This window comes from Anomaloglossus baeobatrachus, chromosome 5 (assembly GCF_048569485.1).
Source record: "Anomaloglossus baeobatrachus isolate aAnoBae1 chromosome 5, aAnoBae1.hap1, whole genome shotgun sequence".
In the NCBI taxonomy this organism is placed as follows: Eukaryota; Metazoa; Chordata; class Amphibia; order Anura; family Aromobatidae; genus Anomaloglossus; species Anomaloglossus baeobatrachus.
Window position 1 is genome coordinate 12861570 of NC_134357.1, and position 26700 is coordinate 12888269.

Genomic DNA, 26700 nt, shown 5'->3' on the forward strand with positions numbered 1-26700 from the left:
CCCACTGCTCGGGTCCGGCTGACGCAGCTCTACGGCTGCTGCTGCTCGTTGGCTCGAGCGATGGCCGGATCCCGGGGACTCGAGCGGCGCTACTCGCCCGTGAGTGAAAAGGGGTGGTTTGGGTTTTGGGGATATTGTCCGTGACGCCACCCACGGTTGTGGTGATTGTGTGGACACCACCGCTGCTCTGGACGGGGATCCCGGGAGCCTGTGACAGGGAGCAGCTTTGTTGTTATTTCTCCCCTACGTGGGTAGGGGGGTTGGTTGTCCCGGGGCCTGGTGATGGGGTAGAGATGGATGACAGGCGGGTTGCGGGGCCTGATGAAGTGCATGGTCGCAGGGGCAGCGCTGTGCCGCACGGCACGGAGGTACTCACTCAGCCCAATGATGATGACACAGTTCAGGGTAAAACAAGTGGCTGGATGGACAGGTCACTCGGACGGCTGCGGTTGTTCCTCCCTGCAGGTTAGTGATGACTGTCTCTCCCTGCACCGAAGTTAAGTGTTGGTAGTGATGGTTTCCCAACGGTAACCCGCTCCCTGACCTGGATATGGGCCGGAGGAGCCCCTTTTGCCCACAGGCGCTGGCCCTGGGAGACGGTTGCCCTTGCCGGTGGCTGTGTCTCCCCTTCACGGTTGTACGGTTGCCTTCTATCTGGACTTGGCTGTTTGGAAACCCTGAGGTCCCCTTCAATAACGGATTTGGCAAATTCACGGCGACACCAAGCCTTGCCGGGATCCGAAAGTCCTCTGCCAATGGTGCTGGCTTCGCTTTGTATACCGGTCCGGTACGGCCGGGTCACCACCCGTCCACGGTCCTTACGGCAGACTCCAATCGGCCTCCACTGCAGACGGTCACCACATCCTGCCAACCTTGCTGTCCTGTCCAGGCCACACACCCGGACCAACTTCAGGCTCTTTGCTGTCACTTTTCTCCTCTCTACTACTTTCCTCCTTCCACTTCCTTAGCTTAACTCTCACTGCCTGTGTTTTCCCTCCTCCTCGGTGGGTGGAGACCAACCGCCTGGCTCCACACCCTGGTGTGGACAACAGCCCCTGGGGAAGGCAACAAGGATTTTGTGTTTTGACTATGATATGCCTGCAGGGAGTGTGGGGTGTTTAAGTGTTGTGCTCTGTGGCCCCTGGCTTGTCCAGGGCGACACAGAAGCACTGCAGCACTGCCTCGGCGAAGCGGCAACAGGCAGTGCTGAAGCTAATCTGCATAGGTGACAAACCCCACAATGCAGAAGAGGTGTGGACAGCTCTGAAACAGCAGGCAGATCACTGGCTCACAACTCTGAACCTAAAGCCAGGAAAGGTGGTGTGTGACAATGGCCGGAACCTGGTGGCGGCTTTGAGGCGAGGCCAGCTGACACATGTTCCATGCTTGGCCCATGTGCTCAACCTCGAGGTTCAGCGGTTTCTAAAGTCATAGTCAGAGCTGTCTGATCTGCTGGTAAAAGTTCGCCGCCTGTCTGCACATTTTCGAAAGTCACCTACTGCTTCAGCCGGCCTTGCCGCCTTAAGACGCCGTTTGCATCTTCCGGCACACAGACTGGTGTGTGATGTCCCCACGCGTTGGAATTCAACTCTGCACATGTTGGTCAGGATATGTGAGCAGAAGAGGGCAGTTGTTGAGTACCTGCATCACCTAAGCCGTCGGGAAATGGGTCAAACTCCACACATAACACCTGAGGAGTGGAGATGGATGTCCGACCTATGCACCATCCGCCAAAACTTTGAGGACTACAACAAGATGGTGAGCGGCGATGACGACATTATTAGCGTCACCATACCGCTTCTCTGCCTTCTAAAATGGTCTCTGCTCAGAAAACAAACATGATGCATTGCAGGCGGAGCGCGATGAGTTTCAGCAAGAAACAGTAGTGGGTGTGGGTGATGATAACACACAGCCCAGCCTCGTCTCATCACAACGTGCAGTGGAGGACTATGACGAGGAGGAGGATGAAGACATGGAGCAACTCTCTGGCCAAATTGAGGATATGACATGCAGTCATATCCTCGGTTCAGCGTGGCTGGCCAGAGGACAGGGTAGATGATGAGGAGGAGGAGGACAGCATGTTCAGTCATCGTGTCGGTCAGGATACTGAAGTGATGGCTGTTAAGAGTCTGGCACACATGGCTGACTTTATGGTAAGCTGCCTGTCTCGTGACCCTCGCGTTAAGAACATCTTGGCCGACAATCATTACTGGTTGGTAACACTGTTAGACCCACGCTAAAAGGAGAACTTTATGTCTCTTATTCCCGAGGCGGAGAGGTCAGGCAAAATGCAGCAGTTCCAGAAGGCCATAGTCACGGAAGTAGGCAAAGCATTCCCCTCACAAAACGCTAGCGGCATAGGTCATGAATCAGTGGACAACCGAGGCGTACAGCCGAGAGAGGCACAAGTCCAATCCGCCAGAGGTAGGGGAACAGTCTTTAAGATGTGTGACAGTTTTCTCAGCCCCTCACGTACCACAGCCCCTGAGGTGCGGGGTAGTGCCACAAGAAATCCTAAGTTTGCCCAGATGCTGAAGGAGTACCTTGCAGATCGAACAACTGTACTCCGACATTCCTCTGTGCCTTACAATTATTGGGTATCCAAGCTGGACACGTGGCATGAATTGGCTCTCTACGCCTTGGAAGGCCTGGCCTGCCCTGCTGCTAGCGTTTTGTCAGAGCGTGTTTTTAGTGCCGCAGGTGGAATCATTACAGATAAACGCACCCGCCTGTCAACTGAAAATGCTGACAAGCTGACTCTGATCAAGATGAACAAGGGTTGGATTGGGCCAGACTTCACCACACCACCAGCAAATGAGAGCGGAATTTAAAGTTTGCCATGTACCTCCACTCACCCATGGGTACACACTTCTGGAGTTTGGCTAATCGCTGGACTGCTCCTCCTTCTCCTCATGCGCCACCATGATGATGACCGTTACAAATTGCAATACTTAGGCCTTTGTTTCAGGTATACCCCCAGTGGTAAATTTTTTCGCCCATTCTTTGCAGAATGGACATTACAACGACAGGAGACCCACTCCTTTGCAATGGGAACAATGTTTTGAGGCCCTCATGCACGTCTCTATCCAGGGACAACGTGGAGCCTGACGCTGCCACCGACTGCCACACACGTGCTGTTTTTAAATGCAAGCACGGACGCAATAAGAACCTAACTGGTTTTTAGGAGCGACAATTACTGCGAAGTCTGACACTATCAGACACTGCTGACTGACGTGTATTATACACTAGACTTGTGCGTTATATAATAGTTTGTGCAAAACGCGCACCTGTACCCTGCCACCGACTGCCACACACGTGCTGTTTTTAAATGCAAGCACGGACGCAATAAGAACCTAACTGGTTTTTAGGAGCGACAATTACTGAGAAGTCTGACACTATCAGACACTGCTGACTGACGTGTATTATACACTAGACTTGTGCGTTATATAATAGTTTGTGCAAAACGCGCACCTGTACCCTGCCACCGACTGCCACACACGTGCTGTTTTTAAATGCAAGCACGGACGCAATAAGAACCTAACTGGTTTTTAGGAGCGACAATTACTGAGAAGTCTGACACTATCAGACACTGCTGACTGACGTGTATTATACACTAGACTTGTGCGTTATATAATAGTTTGTGCAAAACGCGCACCTGTACCCTGCCACCGACTGCCACACACGTGCTGTTTTTAAATGCAAGCACGGACGCAATAAGAACCTAACTGGTTTTTAGGAGCGACAATTACTGAGAAGTCTGACACTATCAGACACTGCTGACTGACGTGTATTATACACTAGACTTGTGCGTTATATAATAGTTTGTGCAAAACGCGCACCTGTACCCTGCCACCGACTGCCACACACGTGCTGTTTTTAAATGCAAGCACGGACGCAATAAGAACCTAACTGGTTTTTAGGAGCGACAATTACTGAGAAGTCTGACACTATCAGACACTGCTGACTGACGTGTATTATACACTAGACTTGTGCGTTATATAATAGTTTGTGCAAAACGCGCACCTGTACCCTGCCACCGACTGCCACACACGTGCTGTTTTTAAATGCAAGCACGGACGCAATAAGAACCTAACTGGTTTTTAGGAGCGACAATTACTGAGAAGTCTGACACTATCAGACACTGCTGACTGACGTGTATTATACACTAGACTTGTGCGTTATATAATAGTTTGTGCAAAACGCGCACCTGTACCCTGCCACCGACTGCCACACACGTGCTGTTTTTAAATGCAAGCACGGACGCAATAAGAACCTAACTGGTTTTTAGGAGCGACAATTACTGAGAAGTCTGACACTATCAGACACTGCTGACTGACGTGTATTATACACTAGACTTGTGCGTTATATAATAGTTTGTGCAAAACGCGCACCTGTACCCTGCCACCGACTGCCACACACGTGCTGTTTTTAAATGCAAGCACGGACGCAATAAGAACCTAACTGGTTTTTAGGAGCGACAATTACTGAGAAGTCTGACACTATCAGACACTGCTGACTGACGTGTATTATACACTAGACTTGTGCGTTATATAATAGTTTGTGCAAAACGCGCACCTGTACCCTGCCACCGACTGCCACACACGTGCTGTTTTTAAATGCAAGCACGGACGCAATAAGAACCTAACTGGTTTTTAGGAGCGACAATTACTGAGAAGTCTGACACTATCAGACACTGCTGACTGACGTGTATTATACACTAGACTTGTGCGTTATATAATAGTTTGTGCAAAACGCGCACCTGTACCCTGCCACCGACTGCCACACACGTGCTGTTTTTAAATGCAAGCACGGACGCAATAAGAACCTAACTGGTTTTTAGGAGCGACAATTACTGAGAAGTCTGACACTATCAGACACTGCTGACTGACGTGTATTATACACTAGACTTGTGCGTTATATAATAGTTTGTGCAAAACGCGCACCTGTACCCTGCCACCGACTGCCACACACGTGCTGTTTTTAAATGCAAGCACGGACGCAATAAGAACCTAACTGGTTTTTAGGAGCGACAATTACTGAGAAGTCTGACACTATCAGACACTGCTGACTGACGTGTATTATACACTAGACTTGTGCGTTATATAATAGTTTGTGCAAAACGCGCACCTGTACCCTGCCACCGACTGCCACACACGTGCTGTTTTTAAATGCAAGCACGGACGCAATAAGAACCTAACTGGTTTTTAGGAGCGACAATTACTGAGAAGTCTGACACTATCAGACACTGCTGACTGACGTGTATTATACACTAGACTTGTGCGTTATATAATAGTTTGTGCAAAACGCGCACCTGTACCCTGCCACCGACTGCCACACACGTGCTGTTTTTAAATGCAAGCACGGACGCAATAAGAACCTAACTGGTTTTTAGGAGCGACAATTACTGAGAAGTCTGACACTATCAGACACTGCTGACTGACGTGTATTATACACTAGACTTGTGCGTTATATAATAGTTTGTGCAAAACGCGCACCTGTACCCTGCCACCGACTGCCACACACGTGCTGTTTTTAAATGCAAGCACGGACGCAATAAGAACCTAACTGGTTTTTAGGAGCGACAATTACTGAGAAGTCTGACACTATCAGACACTGCTGACTGACGTGTATTATACACTAGACTTGTGCGTTATATAATAGTTTGTGCAAAACGCGCACCTGTACCCTGCCACCGACTGCCACACACGTGCTGTTTTTAAATGCAAGCACGGACGCAATAAGAACCTAACTGGTTTTTAGGAGCGACAATTACTGAGAAGTCTGACACTATCTGGACTGTTTTACACTGTGTACACCAGCCCCAGATATGATGAAGGCTGGTATACGGTCACCACTAGGAATGGCTATATATACCCTGCCTGCCTGCCTGTATACTGCTACAATAGTCCTGACAAGGACTCTTCTGGTCACTAGCCTGTATTCCGACCTGGCTATACCCTGCCTGTATATAGCAACAATAGTCCTGAGAAGGACTCTGCTACTGTACTCCGACCTGGCTATACCCTGCCTGCCTGTATACAACTAGAATAGTCCTGAGAAGGACTTCTGGTCACACTGTTTGCAGCCCTGCTCCGGAACTAACTATAAAGGGCCGCAAAGCTTTCCCTGAATCAGCGACACTCTCCCTACACTCACTGTCAGAATAGCTGTGAGCAGAGCACAGCGCGCCGGCCTATATAAAGGCTCGGTGACGCTGTGCAGGCCGGCCAATCACTGCAATTCCACAACTAACAGGGCTGTGGCATTGCAGTGGTCTGCCAGCCAATCCCTGCATGAGGGCTGGCTCTCAAAAGAGCGCCAACATGCAGAAATGAAGACCACGAGTAAAGCACGAGTATCGCGAGATTACTCGGTCCCCGCCGAGCAGCCCGAGTACAGTGATACTCGTGCGAGTACCGAGTAGTGACAAGCATGCTCGCTCATCACTAATTATAAGTGATCGGTGTCTACAGCCCATAATTCTGATATGAGACATCAGAGAAAAAAACTGTAAAATAATGATAATTACAGTCAAAATAATCTGTATACGTTTTTTCAGCTTCAAAGAAATCAGTCGCCTTAAAAAAAGTGACCTATTTTTTGGAACAGCACAAAGCCTCCCGCTCCCGCATTGTTCTAGGTATAATTTTGTATCCTTCACAAATGCGAAACATCCGGCTGCTAAATTAAATCCCGACTGAGCAGCAATTGCAGAAAGTGACCACAAGGGGGCGATATTTAACTGCAAAATATTCTCCATTACAAAGTGCAGAAAACAAGAGCTGGACAGCACTTCAGATAGTGTGCGCTGATCAACTGCGGCTAAGCAATTACCAGAACTGAACACCAGGTTCTTAGTCAACATTTTGATCAGAATGTATCAGCCGGCTGTCACGATGAACCTCTGCGCGGTGCCCACTGCTTCCGAGACACAATGCCAGCAAGGGAGCGACCCGGAGGCACCACAGCACCGAGGCTTCCTGAACACATCACATATTGAATTCTGATCTACTGCGGCTGAGCAAAATGGTCAGAAATGAACGTAAGGTTCTTAGTCAACATTTTGATCAGAATGTATAAGCCGGCTGTCACGATGAACCTCAGCGCGGTGCCCACTGCTTCCGAGACACGATGCCAGCAAGGGAGCGATCCAGGGGCACCACAGCACCGAGGCTGCCTGTGCACATCACATATTGAATTCTGATATACTGAGGCTGAGCAAAATGGTCAGAAATGAACGTAAGGTTCTTAGTCAACATTTTGATCAGAATGTATCAGCCGGCTGTCACGATGAACCTCTGCACGGTGCCCACTGCTTCCGAGACACGATGCCAGCAAGGGAGCGATCCAGGGGCACCACAGCACCGAGGTTGCCTGTGCACATCACATATTGAATTCTGATATACTGAGGCTGAGCAAAATGATCAGAAATGAACTCGAATGAACTTAGCTTATGAGATCCGTTCACATGGTGCTGGGTGGCAGCCATTGTTGTGTTACTCCTGTGTTTGAGGCATGGTGTGATTAAGACCCGTGGGTACTCTGCCAGGCATCATGGATGCTGGGGCTCACCTAGGTCGATCCCCCTGCTGGCGGAATAGTTTTTGGTACACCTAATAGATACGGAACACTTTATAGAGATTTGCCACGATCAAAATATTAGCTAAGAACTTGGTGTTCCGCTCGGACTCTTTCCCTTAGCTGCAGTGCATCAATGTATAATGTTTGGATGTGCAGTCCACGTCTTTTATTTTGTTTTACAGTTAAAATATAACCCGTGGTCTCTAATTTAGGTTCCTGGGTTTTTTTTCTAGAGGTTCAGCAGGTTTCTGGAATGAAAGCAGATTGAGGCTGCGTGTATCTTCTCATTCATTGCGGGATACATTGTTCTGACTTTTCATTAGCATTATTATTACTTAGATACAATTTGTTACATTAGTTCATATTAGCAGATAGCAACAGGACACGGTCAAGGAAACTGGAAAGACAATTTACATACACATTCTCCACAATATATATACAGTCATGGCTAAAAGTATTCATACCCTTGAAACTATTCCAGAAAATAAAGTATTTCTACCAGAAAATGATTGCAGTTACACGTTTTGTTTTACACATATTTATTTCCTTTGTGTGTATTGGAATAGACATGAAAAATCAGAGGAATAAAGGAAAATTGGACAAAATGTCACACAAATCTCTAAAAATGATCAGGACAAAATTGTTATCCCTCTGAACTTATTATTTGGTTGCACTCTTTACCCTTTGAAGTAAATAACTGCAATCGATCGCATCCTATACCCGTCCACAAGCTTTTTCCTCCTCTCACCTTCTCCCAACAGCAATTTTCAGATCTCTCCACAGGTGTCAATGGGATTTAGATACAGACTCATTGCTGCTTCATCAGAACTCTCTGGTACTTTGTTTCCATCCATTTCTGGGGTCTCTTAAAGTGTTTGGGGTCATTGTCCTGCTGGAAGTCCCCTGACCTAGGACACGCACACAGCTTTCTGACACTGGGCACTACATTGCCACCCAGAATCCTCTGGTAATCTTCAGATTTTATGATGTCTTGCAAACAGTCAAGGCCCCCAGTGCCAAAGGCAGGAAGACACCTGCAAAACATCTCTGACCTCCACCATGTGTGACTGTAGGTGCTGTGATTTTTACTTTGTAGAACTTATTCCTTTTTCGGTAAATAGTAGAATGAGGTGTTTTACCAAAACGCTCTATCCTTGTCTCATCTGTCCACAAGACCATTTCCCAGAAGGATTTTGGTTACTCACATACATTTTGGCAAACTGCAGTCTAGCTATTTTATGTCTCTGTGTCAGCAGAGGGGTCCTCCTGGGTCTACTCCATAGCGATTCATTTAATTCAAATGTGGATGGACACTGATGTATCACATGCTTGAAGCAAAGTTATTTTCCCACAATTTTGAAAGGTGCCAACAATTTTGCCAGGCCCTTGTTTGGGGTTTTGTACCAACACTTTCAGCCATGACTGTGTATATATAGTTTATTATGCATGCAGTACTATACAACCATACAAATTACATCCATTTAGCTCAGTGATTGTTTTAATCATCAAATCCCAAAATGATTTCAGGTGAAAGATTTAATGTAGTCTTGAGGCATCACACACCGAAGTGTCTGTTGGATTTTCCTTTTTTGGGGATGGGATTATAGAGAGCAACACAAAATAAAATGAATGTGGACAGAGGCACTGGCCACATCCCTAGCGGTGCCGGAGCTGGCGGGGACCTCAGTCCTTCTTAGGCCACTTCTGTAAAAATAGAAATTGCATGAAATAGAATGCAGGGCAATTGTACTTGTGATGTCATTTTACAGTCACAGTAAATCCAACTGTATTGGACTTTTTGTGATTAACCTTTGACTGTTGATCACCAGGAACTTTGGAATCCCATGAAGGATATGTGTGTGCCGAACCATCTGATCAGCCTCACCAAGAAACAATAGTCCGAACGGCACATGGTGACCCAGCAAGGTTCAAAGTAAAGCGAGGCGTCAGACAAGACGGCATCTGGCCACCATTTCTCTTTATATACAGAATATGTCATCAATCTTGCTGGACAAATCATCAACAATCTTAAATACGCAGATGATACAACATTGATAGCAACAAGTGTAGATGGAATGAAGGACGTATTACGGAGGTCAAGATGAAAAGCTCAACAGCTTCAAGAGGAACCTCAAGACCCACCTCTTCCAACAAGCCTACAACCTACAATAGCCCTCAGTTCAGTAGACCACTGCGCAACCAGCTCTGTCCTCACCTATTGTACCATCACCCATTCCCTGTAGACTGTGAGCCCTCGCGGGCAGTGTCCTCTCTCCTCCTGTAGACTGTGAGCCCTCGCGGGCAGTGTCCTCTCTCCTCCTGTAGACTGTGAGCCCTCGCGGGCAGGGTTCTCTCTCCTCCTGTAGACTGTGAGCCCTCGCGGGCAGGGTCCTTTCTCCTCCTATACCAGTCTGTTTTGTACTGTTAATGATTGTTGTACGTATACCCTCTTTCACTTGTAAAGCGCCATGGAATAAATGGCGCTATAATAATAAATAATAATAATAACATGGGACTCCTATTCAATACAAAGAAGAGCAAGGTATTGACTACTGTCAGGTACGACCAGGAAATGTGTGTGATGGACGGTGACAAACTGGAAGTTGCACAGGACTTCAACCTACTCCAATCAATGATCACTCAAGATGCAGCGACGACACCGGAAGTCAATAGGAGAATAGCTATGGGCAAATCAACATTGAAGTCACCAGACAGGGTCCTCAAATCCAGGAACATTTTACTGGTGACGAAGACACGACTCGTACATAGTCTGGTCTCGGCTCGTACATAGTCTGGTCTTTTCTGTAGTCACATATGGATGCAAAACCTGGACATACAAGACAGAAGAAGAATCAACCCCTTTGCAATGTGGCACTGAAGAAGGATACGGTCAATACCATGGATGGCAAAAAGAACCAACAATTCAATTCTGGAACAAATTAAGCCAGACGTCACGCGAAACAAAGATCACTAAGCTGCGACTCATCTACGCATCATACGAAGAGAGTAATCACTGGAGAAGGACATCATGGTTGGAAAAATAGAAGGAACAAGGCGAAGAGGAAGACCATTAACCCGATGGCTTGATATAATCAAGATAACAGTGGAGAAGATCCTGGTGGACCTATATAGGAGGAGAAAACCCTGGTGGACCTGTTTAGGTGGGGAAGATCCTAGTGGACCTATCTAGGCGTAGAAGTCCCTGTTGGACTTATCTAGGCGGAGAAGATCCTGGTGGACCTATCTAGGTGGAGAAGACCCTGGTGGACCTGTCTAGGCGGGGAAGATCCTGGTTGACCTATCTAGGCAGTAAAGATTGTGGTTGACCTATCTAGGCGGAAAAGACCCTGGTGGACCTATCCAGGTGGAAAAGACCCTGGTGAACCTATCCAGGCGGAAAAGACCCTGGTGGATGTATCCAGGTGGAAAAGACCCCAGTGAACCTATCCAGGCGGAAAAAACCCTGGTGGACCTATCCAGGCGGAAAAGACCCTGGTGGACCTGTCTGGATGGAGAAGACCCTGGTGGACCTATTCAGGCAGAGAAGAACCTGGTGGATCTATCCAGATGGAGAAGACCACGGTGGACCTATCTAGGCTGCACAAGATTGATCTTCCAACAGAGCGTTTATCAATCACATTATCACGGCTCAAGATCAAGCTGAAGGCCAATTTTATATATATATATATATATATATATATATATATATATATATTATTCTCTCATGACCTGAGAGCTGTCAATCACACTGCAGCAGGACCTGTGAGTGGAGCTGTCAATCGCACCATCACAGCCCACATTTTGCACTGTATTAACACTGAGGATTTTGTTATTTCATGTACACAGTTCCGCCTACTTCCCAGTAAAGTGGCCCCTATGTCTGATCACATAGATGTATAGCAGCCAGTATTATAGTCTACAGATGACATAGGGGTCTGCAGGGGGCTCAGCAGAAAGGATCCAGACCCTGATCCAGTTATGTGCTGGGCGTCTTGGTTCCAGTCTGTTTTCTTGATGTAATTTCTTGATTTCTCATCCGAGAACATATTAATAGCTCCGTCACACAATACACAATGAGTCACACGCTGAATCACGGGCCCACTGCCCGCCTCCTCGCTGCTTACTTTCTGGTCCTCAGCTCCAGATTATAATTTTACCTTATCCCAGTTTAGTTGATGAATTGACATTTATTAAAACCTGTTAGTCATTCGCTCTGAAAATAGGGTTTAATATGACCAGATCCTCACTAATATGTATAATAGACTCCTGTGCACTAATCTAAGCAATGGACTGGTCTGCGTCTGTACACCAGATATACAAAAGTATGTGCCCCCTCCACAGCCTCCCATTCTACATCCATAGACATTAATATGGGGCAAAGTATGTGCCCCCCCTCCCAATCCACTGCCAGGAGCTTCTATTTCCACCATCTACATATATAGACATTAGTATGGGGTCGCCCTTCTGCAGATAATGGCTCCCACTTTTCTGGGAAGGATTTCTATAAGATTTTAGAGGGTGTCTTCCTTTTTCTCCTTCATCGGGTAGAGAATTTGTGAGGTCAGACCCCGATGTTGGGAGAGGCCGGGCTCATAATCTCCATTCTAGGCCATACCAAAGGTGTTGGATGGGGCTGTTGTCCGGGCTATGTGCAGCCTCATGCCGCCCCCCCCCCCTGCCCCCCACTTCATATGTCTGTATGGACCTTGTGCACTGGACGCAGTCATGGGGAACAGAAAAAGGCCTTCTCCAAACTGTTTCCACAAAGCTGGAAGCTACAATTGTCTACAGTGTCTTTTGCGGAAACATTAGGGACCATCACTGTACAGAAATATTGTCTCCAGAGTCCAGTTGTGGAGGCTTCACACCGGGCGTAATGAGGCTGGATTTTGTTACATGTGGCAATGGAGCTGGACGTTAACATGCCCGATCCCTAGTTCTTAAGGAAGATAAGCAGCCGTCCGGTGTCTGGAAACTGTTTATTCCCCTTTCCACATTAAAAGCATGAAGCTATGGCTGGAGGTGTCAAGAACAACCATGTACCAGATCCACAGTGTATGGCCACATACAGACCCCATCTCACATTCTTGGTTTTTGCCTATCTTTTAAATCACAGTGGGGTCCTCCTGGGTCTCCACCATAGCGTTTTTGTGGAGGTGCAGTCCTGGTAATGGCCATTTCTGTGGCCTCCACCATTCTCAACACACTTAGGCTGCTTTCACATATCCGTTTTTTCCTGTGCGGCACAATCCGGCGCTTTGCAGAAAAACCACAACCGGTTTTTTTTTGCCGCCGGTTGCGGTTTTTTTTTGCATAGACTTTCATTAGTGCTGGATTGTGCCGCATGGGCTTGCATTCGGTCCGGTTTTTGCCGCATGCGGCAGATTTAGCCGATGCGGTAGCTGGATGGAACGCTGCCTGGCACGTTTTTTGTCCGGCAAAAAAAAATGTATCGCGCTGCATCCAGCCGATGCGGCGTGATTTGCAATGCATGACTATGGACGCCGCATGCGGCATCCTGCGGCAAACACCGCATCCTGCCACCACATGCAGTTTTTTCCACTGCACATGCTCAGTAGCGTGCCGCAAGCGGCAAAAAACGGACGGGCCGCATGTCAAAAACTGTTGTCGCCGCATCCGTTGCATAGGTTTTAGAGCCGGATTGGCCGGCTCTGCTAAAACCAGAGGTGTGAAAGCAGCCTTATGTGAAACTCCGGGAAGGCAGAGTACGAAATTGTGCAGTCATTAGCTGCCCATACACGTACCTATTTATGAGCAATCATTGTGTGTGGTGGGAGAAAATCAACTGTAATAAGCAGCTACTTGTCTCTATTCACAAAACATCATTTTGCATAGGTTGAAAAAAGCCCTAGGTCCATCTAATTCACCTTCCTCCACCAATTATACATTGTCATTTATAACCAACAATGTTGTGTAGTGAAGACATCATCCAGCCCTGATATAAAGCTGTTCTAGTATCTGCCATTACTACCTCTTGTGGTCGCATTCCACAGTCTGACTGCTCTAACTGTAAAGAACCCTTTCCTATTCATCTGCTGGAATCGCTTTTCTTCCACTCGCAGTGAGTGCCCCCTGGTCCTTAGTATTGTCTTTGGAAGGAATAAGCCATGGGCCAGTCATTTATAATACTAGACCACCCCCCCGCCCCACAACAGAAGGTCAAAGTATTAGGACTGAGATCACAACCACAACGTGGATCAAAGTGATTACTACTGTTGAGCAGGAACTACCATGCTCAGGCGTGCTGTACTTGTAACTAGTGATGAGCGGGCACTACCATGCTCAGGTGCTCAGTACTCGTAACTAGTGATGAGCGGGCACTACCATGCTCAGGCGTGCTGTACTTGTAACTAGTGATGAGCGGGCACTACCATGCTCGGGTGCTCAGTACTCATAACTAGTGATGAGCGGGCACTACCATGCTCAGACGCGCTGTACTTGTAACTAGTGATGAGCGGGCACTACCATGCTCGGGTGCTCAGTACTCGTAACTAGTGATGAGCGGGCACTACCATGCTCAGGTGCTCAGTACTCGTAGCTAGTGATTTTTGGCACTACCAAGCTATTATTCCCTGTTATCGACCACTATATCTCCTCCTGGGCAGCTGATATCGAATAACACTGCTGCACTTGTGAAACTTCCAGGTCGCACAAGGATGGGTTTTCCCAGCACAAATGACCCTAATTTAGTGAAGAAGCCGCCATTATCAGGCGTCTGCTCCGCTTCATGTTTGCAGTACTCGGCTGCACGTCCAGTCTTGAAGTTGCACCCGGACCTGCGGTCGGTCCCGGCCCTTTGAAGTCGCAGGAGGTGAGACACAGGTGTCGGATGAAGGGGCGCAGTTCCAGGTTTCTTGTGCGCACACGTCCTTATGGTTTTCTTATTATTTATTTAATAGTAAAAGAAAGAGTTGGTTTAAATAAAAAAGACATTTATTGGCACAATGAAGGCTTGGACCCCCATTATAAAACACAGGAGAATTATTGCATTGTACCCTGTAATATTCAGTCATGAATATGAGCAACAGTAACAGCAAACTCCCCTCCAGCAGATGAGGGGTTAAATTAATAATCCAGTGTTAACCCCCTCAGCACTGGCACAGACCATCCAGTCCTTTCCTGCCAAACTAAGGCTTTGAAAAAGGTTCAGACCTTTCGGGATGAGGAACTTCTGACCACGGATATTGCTTGGTTATTGCAACAAAATCTAATTTGTATGACTGTGTGTATAGTGCATCATTATAGAAGCCGCAATATGCCGGCGTGGTACCGTGGACAGGAATGAGGCCGTCAGGATCAGGCCAAACACGTGGCACATTGCAACGAGTTCCTATGGTGAACGGCAACAGCCACAAAAGTTTCCAAATATGTTGTAGTTTGTCACTGATGCAATTCGTTTGCACCAAATTTTAATATCAGTCACATGACCGATTTGTGCAGAGTTTCTGCAACTTTTTCAGCAAAATGACATCTCTGAAATAATCACAGGACCTGTGAACAGAAGTGTTGGGTAACACATAGGGGTGTGGAGTTAGCATTGGTTTTCCAACGCTGGAATGAGGTTTATTTGACCTTTACCATCAGTGAATTCTATCAATGGGTTCATGTGTCAAGAATGTAGTTTGCAAGAACTACAAGTCCCAGCATAATCCAGGCTGCTCAAAACTGTGCTTTTGCAACAGCCATAAAACTACAGATTTCAGATCAGTTTATTGCAACAATGATACAAATGTTGCAGTTTGGAAACATGTGGCTACTTTTATGTTGCGGCTTTGATACCCTCCTCTGCACCATTGTATGATTATAATACATGCAATCAATGCAATCTTCTCTCACTTTGTGAGATTTCATTAATTTGGTGCTTTTGAAACCCTGAAATACCAATATCTCTACAAATACTCCCCAATAGCCTGAAAAAGGGGAGCAAACACAAAGTGCCACCGGCCGCAACATGTCAAGTCTTAGGGGCACAATCTCTGGGCATGCAGCAATGGCATTCATTACTATAGCCAATCCGAGCACTAAATTTTGGAAGGGTGGGCTGTTCAATTATTGTATTTAGAGGGGCAGATACTTTTTAGACCTGTGAAATATCCTAAACACTGAGGGGAGATCACATAAAAACAGGAACGTCCTCAAGATGTAAACAGCAGAATCCGAGTGGTCGGAATGTGAAAGTCATTAAAGCATTGGATGTAAGCTGTATGGACGCAGCGGAGGTCCACCGGACGGTGCGATACCAGTCATATATATTGCACCTAAACAAAATTCAGTGTTTGTCCTCATACGATTAGGTCCTGTATCAGCAGGATGAAGTAGCAGTGATCGGACTAAGTTTTAGTTGGTGCATTGGAGACCTGAGTGGAACAGGAGTCAAGACGGAAGTCGGGAAGGAGAAGCAAGAGCCCTCAAAGTGCGGCGCAAGGTCCATCTCTTCTGCGAAGAACGACACAGAGTCCCTTTTACAAGGCAGTACGGCCAGAGGAGCGCTCAGTTTGGAAGAGAAGATCTCAGTCTCGTAGTGAAGAAGTTGACCCATGAAGCTGAAGTTAGGAGAGATAAGGCTGCGGCGTTGCTTTATATACTCGAAGGCCTCCTCCAGGCGGAATCTCTTGGTTTTCATGAGGTAGGCCATACAGATCGTAGGAGATCTGGAGATTCCAGCCTCACAGTGGACCAGGACCTTCCCTCCGGCCAGTCTCACAGTATCTGCACAAGAAAAGACCGTATATAAGTAACAGAAGTCTGCAGAATACAACAATTATATCATAACATGGCTAATAATGCAAGAGCAGAGGTTAGGGCAATGCGAATATATGTACGAATCAGAAGCTGCTCCCATAGGAATGCATTGGTGAGGGGCTGGGGACCACAGCTAACAGATTGATTCGCAAAAGCAAATACTAAAATGTTCCTCAACTGTATATGATCACTACCAGGATAAAAAGGTGCCGAAAGCTGGCAGAGTTGTCCTGGCCCCTGTCTGAACTCTCCGTCCCCCATGCAGCCCACCTGCATGAACAATGACTGATGACGGCCGTTATACGGAGATGACCACTAATCACCTGGCCATTAGTCACTTTTATTGGTCAGTAGTAACCATTGTTCCACTAAGAGATGGCTGGAGTTGTAGACAAATGGTCTATTCGGAGAAGAAGTTCCTGTAATTACAGAGCAGTAATGTGGAAACCCCCAAGAATTCCTCAGAAGGGTAAATAATCTGCTCCCAGGGCTTCAATTAATGGGTGGGTTTGGGGCAGACAGTCATAAAAATGTACAGATCCCAGCAGCAGCTGTCTTTATGGGGCAGGTAGTAAAAACAGACATTCCTCACCTCTTCCCTGCCTAACCCAGGACTGACCCCGAATAGCACCTTGACCTTTATGGCCGTGTCATAAAGTGCACAGTCCTCCCTGGTGAAGCAGAGGCAGCGTTCACTGGCCATAATGATTAAATGTATAGTGGCCATCTCTGCACTTTCCGTGAACAATTAGTGTATGAGGGCCAACGCCTGAAAGCAGAAGTCACAGAGGAGAAGGGTCAGGAATGTTGGATTTCACCAGCAGACCATATTCTTAGGTGGATAAGGCACCAGCAGGAGTCCATGGTTAATACATGCATGCTTGGCCAAGCAGGTGGTATAACGGAGGAAAGACGGGGTGTCAGGACATTAATCCTGCGCCCTAATGAGCCATCTGATTATTTACTTGGAGTTTCACATACTCGTGTACTGTATAGACTACGGATCTAAACTTACGAAGATTAATTGTGACAATGAAACAAGTCGTACTCATAATTTCTGTTCAGACTCTCGCCTATGAAGTCTATAAGGGTGTCAGGACATTAATCCTGTGCCCTAATGAGCCATCTGATTATGTACTTGGAGCTTCACATACGTGAAGTGTAAAGACTACTGATCTAAATTTACTAAGATGAAATGTGGAAACGTAACGAGCTGCGCTCATCATTTCTGTTCAGACTCTCACCTATGAAATCTAAGTGCCGGGACATTAATCCTGCGCACTAATGAGCCATCTGACTATTTTCTTGGAGCTTCAGATATGTGTACTGTATAGGCACCGGATCTAAACTTAGGAAGATGAAATGTAACGAGCTGCACTCATCATTTCTGCTCAGACTCTCACCTATGAAATCTATGGCCTCCTGGAAGTGGCTGCTGATGTCCGTGTTGTGGTTGTCTTCCACCGGAATCCATTTATAATCATACTTGTCCTTGAAGCAATCAGAGCACTTTCGGGAGACGTTGAGTAAGGCGGTGATACGGAGGTTTGCGAGGAATTCACATTTGGAAGCATGATAAGCACTGCCAAGATACAGAAATGGAAGGATCTCAACAGGACTGCCCTGAAAGACAGAAAATGCAAAATATGATATAGTCAGAGCGACACAGCGCAGAACACGCAGGTTAGTGATCAAGGCCGAGAGGGTTACAGATGACATGAGTAATATCCCCGCTCACTATGATGAAACAAAGCCGGGCTAAATATGGAAGGCTGTTCCGTCGCTGCTCTGCGGCTCGACACCCTAGAATTATAAGCCAATGAATCATACGGAGCCCACACAGACCTCCCGTGGCCGGGCCCACGGCTTCACCCACGTTACTTCCTGCCTGCAGACCCCGGGGTTTGGTAAATAACAGGGATCAGTCACCAGATCGCCTTTATCCAGAATAGAAAGGTAGAAGCATAAAAAAAATAAACCTGACACTGACCATAGAAGCCACACGATGCCACCCATGCCAAAAATCGGTCCCTGCCCTGGAGCCGATTCACGCCACTTCTGCCCCCTCTCAGTGCGAATCGTTACAAAGGCCGGGACTGGATCCAAGCTACAGACACTCATCTACACCTGTCTGTCTCTGGGCATGCTGGGAGTTGTTGTCCTGCATCAGCCACAAGTTGAAACCCACCAATTTAAATAGTATCCGGCTAATTTATCAGCCATTTAAGCCTGAAATATTATCAAAAACGAGTCAAAACCAGAACGGCCGATCTCAAGAGCTGACAATCCATTACATTATGGAAGTCACCAGGATGTCATGAAATATTCATCATCCGCCATTAATAATTCAGAAGTAAAACAATCCCCGGGATATAGAGTGTCGAGTCTATAGGGGCCACGGATGAGTCACGGCTGATATTGTGCTTTAAGTCATCTCTTCTTTCCAGTCCATCTCCTCGGCAAAGTCTAATCCTGGAGCAGGAAGCCTCGAGGGCTCGTATTGATCTCCGGAAGCACGGCCGAGCCGAGAGCTACATCCCATCCCCGGAGAGACAGCGCCTCCATCACAGATTAACCCCTCCAGCCCTGCTCCACTACAATATGTCTAACTGGACCCATATATACATCTGTGATAGCGGTCAGCAGTCTGTAATGATCAGTGACATAAGGTGTTATACAGCCAGCAACAGTCACCAAGGTGGAATTAATGGCGGCTACTGTAGTAGATCCTGCAGAATGGCAGGAAAGATCAGTGTTACTCACGATCCATCAGATTATAACTAGTGATGAGTGGGCACTACCATGCTCGGGGGCTCAGTACTGGTAACTAGTGATGAGAGGGCACTACCATGCTCGGGTGCTCAGTACTGGTAACTAATGATGAGCGGGCACTACCATGCTCAGGTGCTCAGTACTGGTAACTAGTGATGAGAGGGCACTACCATGCTCAGGTGCTCAGTACTGGTAACTAGTGATGAGCGGGCACTACCATGCTCAGGTGCTCAGTACTGGTAACTAGTGATGAGCGGGCACTACCATGCTCAGGTGCTCAGTACTGGTAACTAGTGATGAGTGAGCACTACCATGCTCGGGTGCTCTGTACTCGTAACTAGTGATGAGCGGGCACTACCATGCTCGGGTGCACAGTACTGGTAACTAGTGATGAGCGGGCACTACCATGCTCAGGTGCTCAGTACTGGTAACTAGTGATGAGCGGGCACTACCATGCTCAGTACTCGTAACTAGTGATGAGCGGACACTAGCATGCTCAGTACTCGTAACTAGTGATGAGCAGGCACTACCATGCTCGGGTGCTCAGTACTGGTAACTAGTGATGAGCAGGCACTACCATGCTCGGGTGCTCAGTACTGGTAACTAGTGATGAGCGGACACTACCATGCTCGGGTGCTCAGTACTGGTAACTAGTGATGAGCAGGCACTACCATGCTCGGGTGCTCAGTACTGGTAACTAGTGATGAGCGGACACTACCATGCTCGGGTGCTCAGTACTGGTAACTAGTGATGAGCAGGCACTACCATGCTCGGGTGCTCAGTACTGGTAACTAGTGATGAGCGGACACTACCATGCTCGGGTGCTCAGTACTGGTAACTAGTGATGAGCGGGCACAACCATGCTCAGGTGCTCAGTACTCGTAACTAGTGATGAGTGGACACTACCATGCTCGGGTGCTCAGTACTGGTAACTAGTGATGAGTGGACACTACCATGCTCGGGTGCTCAGTACTGGTAACTAGTGATGAGCGGGCACTACCATGCTCAGGTGCTCAGTACTGGTAACTAGTGATGAGCGGGCACTACCATGCTCAGGTGCTCAGTACTCGTATCTAGTGATGAGCAGGCACTACCATGCTCGGGTGTTCAGTACTGGTAACTAGTGATGAGCGGGCACTACCATGCTCGGGTGCTCAGTACTCGTAACTAGTGATGAGCGGGCTCTTCCATGCTCGGGTACTCAGTACTGGTAACTAGTGAGGAGCGGGCACTACCATGCTCGGGTGCTCAGTACTGGTAACTAGTGATGAGCGGGCACTAACATGTTCCCTATGGAGAGATTTCTGCTATAATCCTAGTGAATTGAAGACGGAGGTATGGAGAGAAGTTGCCTTGGAGGGAATGACGAGAGAAGAAATCCTGGATTGTGATCTATTAGCCAACGCGTTTCGGAGCACAGATTACTCCATTAGGACAAATCACATCCTCTACACATATATAGAATGATTTGTCATGGATGAGCAATGTGTACTCTGAAACGCGTTTGGTAATAAATCACGATCCATGAATCCTCCAGTCGTTTCTTCCACGGCAGCAGCGTGGATTAACCCTTTCTCTCCGTATAAAGCTGTAGAGGTCCCCAGGTTTGGACATTTCCCGGCTAATGACTTGACAGGTCACCATTTCAGGGACTCAAGATTCCCACTGCTGCCAATTACAGGGGGCCAGTGACCGCCGCAGCATGATGAGGAACCCCCCCATCACAACCCCCGCTATACATGTCTCTGGCTCACCTCGTCATAGGATGGCTTCTGGAAGGAGGCGATCTTCTCACAGAGCAGATTTCGGTCGCCTTCGCTTTCCTCTTGAGATAAGCTTTTCTGATCGATGCAGCATTCGGGATATTCAGTGTGAAACGACTCGTATCCTCCTAGAAGACAATTGGGAACATTCAGTTTTCAGGGATACGTTTCCTCCCGGGAATCTTAGAACCGCTACGTCCTGTTCTCGGGAACTTACATAAAGGGATTATCGTTAGATTAACATGGGGAGAATAAGCCGCAGCAAAATGTGATTATTATCTGGGGATCCGCAGGGCGGTGGCAAAACGGAAGGGCACAATTTCCTGTGTGATGGCAAATTGAGGCCGGGCAGGTTATTCCTGTCACAAGACGGAGCGGCCATATGTCCGGCACTAATCAGGGCTCAGGGGAGAGGATGTGATTAGCATCTACCTCCTGGACCGGGGGAGACAGGAAGGTAATGAAGGACACGGAGGGGACGGCTGGGGAGGGGGACGCATTGTCTGAGGAGTCAATGGACATTTAGCGCCTTTACTTGATGGGATTGTTTTGAGGGGAGAATCACTTTATGGCAGAGAAAAACCTAATTAGGACCCCTGTGTTACTGGAGGGAGAATGCATTGGGCTGTGGTGACCCCACAGCTGGAGCCGTAACATCATCCATAGGTCATTACATTGTAAATGCAACGCACCCAACAGAGAAGGGTCAGTCACCAGATCGCCCAAACCCACCGACACCAAAGACATTGCTGCCAGAGGAACGCAGACCAAGGAGACGAAAACGTGTGGAGGGTCCCGGCATAAGCGCCCACCCTGGTGTCCAGGAAAGCCGGACACAATATAACAGCCACCCATCAGAGAAAGGTCAGTCACCAGATCACCCAAACCCACCAACACGAAGGAGGGCACAAGACATTACCAAGACAGAGGAACTCTGACCAAGAGATAAAATCCCAGAATACAAAGTGTGGAATACGGACGTGTGGAGGGTCCCGGCATAAGTGCCCACCCTGGTGTCCAGGAAAGCTGGACTGGCGGACACAATATACAAGCCACCCAACAGAGAAGGGTCAGTCACCAGACCGCCCAAACCCACCGACACCAAAGACATTGCTGACAGAGGAACGCAGACCAAGGAGACAAAAAACAAGTGGAGGGTCCCGACATAGGCGTCCACCCTGGTGTTCATGAAAGAAGGACTGGCGGACACAATATAACAGCCACCCAACAGAGAAGGGTCAGTCACCAGATCACCCAAACCCACCAACACCAAGGAGGGCACCAAGAGACAAAATCTCAGAATACAAGGTGTGGAATACGGACGTGTGGAGGGTCCCGGCATAAGCGCCCACCCTGGTGTTTATGAAAGAAGGACTGGCGGACACAATATAGAAGGCACCCAACTTTTCCAAAAAGGACTGGACAAATTCTTACAGTGAAGAGCAACACGTTTCTCCCCCCTATTAATATAGGGGAAATCCTCTTTAACATGATGCAATTACTCCCAATCATCACTGCAAAAGGGGCACAAATCAATAAGGGATGGGGTCAGATACAAGCCTGGAGCTCCAGACCCCATCACACATAGGAGAGGTGACAATCAGCCCCCATGACCTGCACATAACCTCCCCCGACATCCCAGGGGGCCATTACTGCCCCCATTAACAAGCAGCCGCCAGTTAGGGACCAGTAGAGGACATGGCAGCTGTCTAATGGAGGAGATGATTCAATTAACCACAGACTCCTCTTCCTGACTCGTCAACAGTCACTATTCAGCGGAGGAGGGGAGGGGGCCGAGTGACTGGATTTCCTGTACAGGATACAATGTATCCCCCCACCATCAGATACATATAGGAATGTCATCAGAGTAATGAGTGAATGGGAGCAGAATAAAAGGGGAGTGCAGCCCCCCAACACCCCAACGAGGGAGATCAGAGCCAAGAAAATAATGTCAAGGGCATCGTCCGATAGAATATTACATCAGATATTTAGAACCGGATAATCTACATCATTTATATAAGCAACAATCGGAGGGAGAACCAGACACGTCCTTACTACACGTCCCCACCAAAAATAGCAGAGAAGAACCGAAGATGGCGAGGGCTGTAGTAATGAGGCAACAGAATGAATGGGGGAGGGGAATCATCACAGAAGGATACGCCAGATATGACATCACTGATCAGGACGCACTGTGATCCCTATATACAGCCATGATAGATCTATATATATATATATATATATATATATATATATATATATCTATATATATATATAACTGATATCCACCCCTGAACTATATACACAACCAGGATATCGCCCCATGATACATATATAGAACCGTGATATCCAACCATGATACATATATACAACCATGTTCTATAGCTGATATGTATATACAACCATACTATATATCCGTGAAACAAAACTAGGATATTCGCCCACGATCCGTATATAACACCAGAGGACACATTATAGCAGCCCATACAGTACACTATGGAGCAAGCAAAGTAAGCAGAGGGCGAGAAAGCACAGCCAGGAGGTGCAAGGACACAATAATCCCCAATTATCAAATATAAAGAATGCATGAGTATGAAGAACGGAGACCCACTAATAGTGCGAGAATTCAGAGGGCGATCCACGATTACCAGAGGTCCGATACAAAGTCAACCCACAGGGGCCGGGGACACGAGGGAGTGCGGTGTAATACGATGTATAGGAGGCGCTATAGAGCCATTCATATAAAGCCTGCCATAGTAATCGATTCACATGAGGACACCTATATACAGTGATGGGGGAGGTGTATAACAGGGGTCCAGGACAGATCAGGGGGTCTGTGTCCATACCATAGATATGAAGATTATCAGGGTAGCTATAGGAAGGACATGAATATATAGAAGTTGAGGAACAAAGGCAGCTATAGAAGGCCTCAATCTTCATAGATATGGGGGGGGGGGACAGAAATAAGAGGGAATCAGGATCACTATACGGGGTCTCTATCCATAGATGTCAGAGTGGGCATATACAAGACTGGGGATCAGATGTCTATACGTAGATATGGGGGTCCTCACTGTCGGGGGGTCTGTGGACAGAGGCTCTGGGGGTCCTCACTGTCGGGGGTCCGTGGACAGAAGCTCTGGGGGTTCTCACGGTCGGTGGACAGAGGCTCTGGGGGTCTGCGAGGTCCTCACTGTCGGGGGTCTGTATACAGGACATGGTTCTCACTATCGGGGGTTCGAGGACAGAGGCTCTGGGGGTCTGTCGGCTCCTCACTGTCGGGGGTCTGTGGGGTCCTCTCGGTCGGGGGGTCCGTGGACAGAGGCTCTGGAGGTCCTCACTGTCGTGGGGTCCGTGGACAGAGGCTCTGGGCTCCTCTCGGTCAGGGGGCTCCTCTCGGTCGGGGTCTGTGGGGTCCTCTCGGTCAGGGGGTCTGTGGACAGAGGCTCTGGAGGTCTGTGGGGACCTCACTGTCGGGGGTCGGTGGATAAGGGCTCTGAGGGTCCTCACGGTCGGGGGCCGGTCGACAGAGGCTCTGGGGGTCTGTGAGGTCCTCACTGTCGGAAGTCCTCATTGTCGGGGGTCCTCACTGTCGGGGGCCGGTCGACAGAGGCTCTGGAGGTCTGTGAGGTCCTCACTGTCGTGGGGCCGGTGGACAGAGTCGGGGGGGGGTCTCCTCTCGGTTGGGAGTCGGGGGGGGGTCTGTGGGCTCCTCTCGGTCGGGGGTCTGTGGGCTCCTCTCGGTCGGGGGTCTGTGGACAGAGGCTCTGGGCTCCTCTCGGTCGGGGGTCTGTGGGCTCCTCTCGGTCGGGGGTCTGTGGGCTCCTCTCGGTCGGGGGTCTGTGGGGCTCCTCTCGGTCGGGGGTCTGTGGGGCTCCTCTCGGTCGGGGGTCTGTGGGGCTCCTCTCGGTCGGGGGTCTGTGGGGCTCCTCTCGGTCGGGGGTCTGTGGGGCTCCTCTCGGTCGGGGGTCTGTGGGGCTCCTCTCGGTCGGGGGTCTGTGGGGCTCCTCTCGGTCGGGGGTCTGTGGGGCTCCTCTCGGTCGGGGGTCTGTGGGGCTCCTCTCGGTCGGGGGTCTGTGGGGCTCCTCTCGGTCGGGGGTCTGTGGGGCTCCTCTCGGTCGGGGGTCTGTGGGGCTCCTCTCGGTCGGGGGTCTGTGGGGCTCCTCTCGGTCGGGGGTCTGTGGGGCTCCTCTCGGTCGGGGGTCTGTGGGCTCCTCTCGGTCGGGGGTCTGTGGGCTCCTCTCGGTCGGGGGTCTGTGGGCTCCTCTCGGTCGGGGGTCTGTGGGGCTCCTCTCGGTCGGGGGTCTGTGGGCTCCTCTCGGTCGGGGGTCTGTGGGCTCCTCTCGGTCGGGGGGCTCCTCTCGGTCGGGGGTCCTCACCCTGCAGGAAGCAGACCCTCGGCCCGGCCGGCAGGCTCATCAGGGTGGTGATCACTATGTGCGCCGCGCTCTCCTTCTTCAGCTTCTGCCACCTCTGGCTCCGCTCGTCCAGCACAACCACCACCGATACTTGTCCATCCTTCAGCCGGCACCGGGCCGCCTCCTCGGGCACCACGAAGTGCAGGGGCGCCGCTCCCCCCCGCGCCCGGCGCAGCAGCACGGAGTTCAGGTTGACATTGATGGAGCCGCGGACGCTGGAGGCGGTGAAGGGCAGGTAGGGCCGGCAGTCCAGCACCAGGCACCGGGAGAGCTCCTTCCTGAGCAGCCGGTGCAGCCGCCGGCCTTCTATGGATGTGACCTTCATGTCGGCGCCGCGATCACTGAGCCGTCTGCGCTCCGAACCGCTCTTTAAATTCACTTCCGCCTCGGGGGTTCCCGAAGCCACGGCTTATAAGTCATTGGTCCAGCAGCCAGTGACGTCAATGCCCATATATGGAGAGTGACGTTCTCTGTGCTCCATTCAGTGACACCAAGAGGCCACGCCCCCTCCTAACAATCAGAGACTTTCCCCAGTGCTGCAGGAAGGATGCGGGGGAGACGATGATTCACCCCAAAACCGAGCACGGGAGCGGCACCCATAGTCCTTACCCAGCACCCCAATACTGAGCATAAGGGGGAACGAAAACGACTGCACACCCAGCACCCCAATACTGAGCACAGGGGGGGGACCAAAACCACTGCACACCCAGCACCCCAATACTGAGCACAAGGGGGAACCAAAACCACAGCGCAAGCAGCACCCCAATACTGAGCACAAGGGGGAACCAAAACCACAGCACAAGCAGCACCCCAATACTGAGCACAGCTCAGAACCAATACCACAGCACACCCAGCACCCCAATACTGAGCATAAGGGGGAACCAAAACCACTGTACACCCAGCACCCCAATACTGAGCACAGCTCAGAACCAATACCACAGCACACCCAGCACCCCAATACTGAGCACAGCTCAGAACCAATACCACAGCACACCCAGCACCCCAATACTGAGCATAAGGGGGAACCAATGCCACAGCACACCCAGCACCCCAATACTGAGCATAAGGGGGAACCAAAACCACTGTACACCCAGCACCCCAATACTGAGCACAGCTCAGAACCAATACCACAGCACACCCAGCACCCCAATACTGAGCATAAGGGGGAACCAATACCACAGCACACCCAGCACCCCAATACTGAGCATAAGGGGGAACCAAAACCACTGTACACCCAGCACCCCAATACTGAGCACAGCTCAGAACCAATACCACAGCACACCCAGCACCCCAATACTGAGCATAAGGGGGAACCAAAACCACTGTACACCCAGCACCCCAATACTGAGCACAGCTCAGAACCAATACCACAGCACACCCAGCACCCCAATACTGAGCATAAGGGGGAA

At 49.2% G+C, this 26700-nt stretch overlaps 1 protein-coding gene across 1 annotated transcript; it reads right to left on the reverse strand.

Annotated features, from left to right (window-relative positions):
* Positions 1-14517: 14517 nt before the first annotated feature.
* DUSP5 (dual specificity phosphatase 5) lies at positions 14518-25664 on the reverse strand. Its single transcript, XM_075348226.1, has 4 exons — positions 25253-25664; positions 20871-21007; positions 17748-17967; positions 14518-16311 (listed from the first exon to the last, which is right to left on the reverse strand). Exons 1-4 carry the CDS (start codon positions 25614-25616, stop codon positions 15905-15907), a joined length of 1128 nt encoding a protein of 375 aa, XP_075204341.1. The 5' UTR covers positions 25617-25664; the 3' UTR covers positions 14518-15904.
* Between the last annotated feature and the right edge of the window lie 1036 nt (positions 25665-26700).

Coding starts and splice junctions, on each gene's coding strand:
- DUSP5 (XM_075348226.1), bottom strand. CDS start 25,616: ATGAAGGTCACATCCATAGAAGGCCGGCGGCTGCACCGGCTGCTCAGG. Junction 21,008..25,252: donor GAGGGTCTGCTTCCTGCAGG/GTGAGGACCCCC, acceptor ATTGTCTTCTAG/GAGGATACGAGTCGTTTCAC. Junction 16,312..17,747: donor GGAGGCCATAGATTTCATAG/GTGAGAGTCTGA, acceptor TTTCTTGTGCAG/ATACTGTGAGACTGGCCGGA.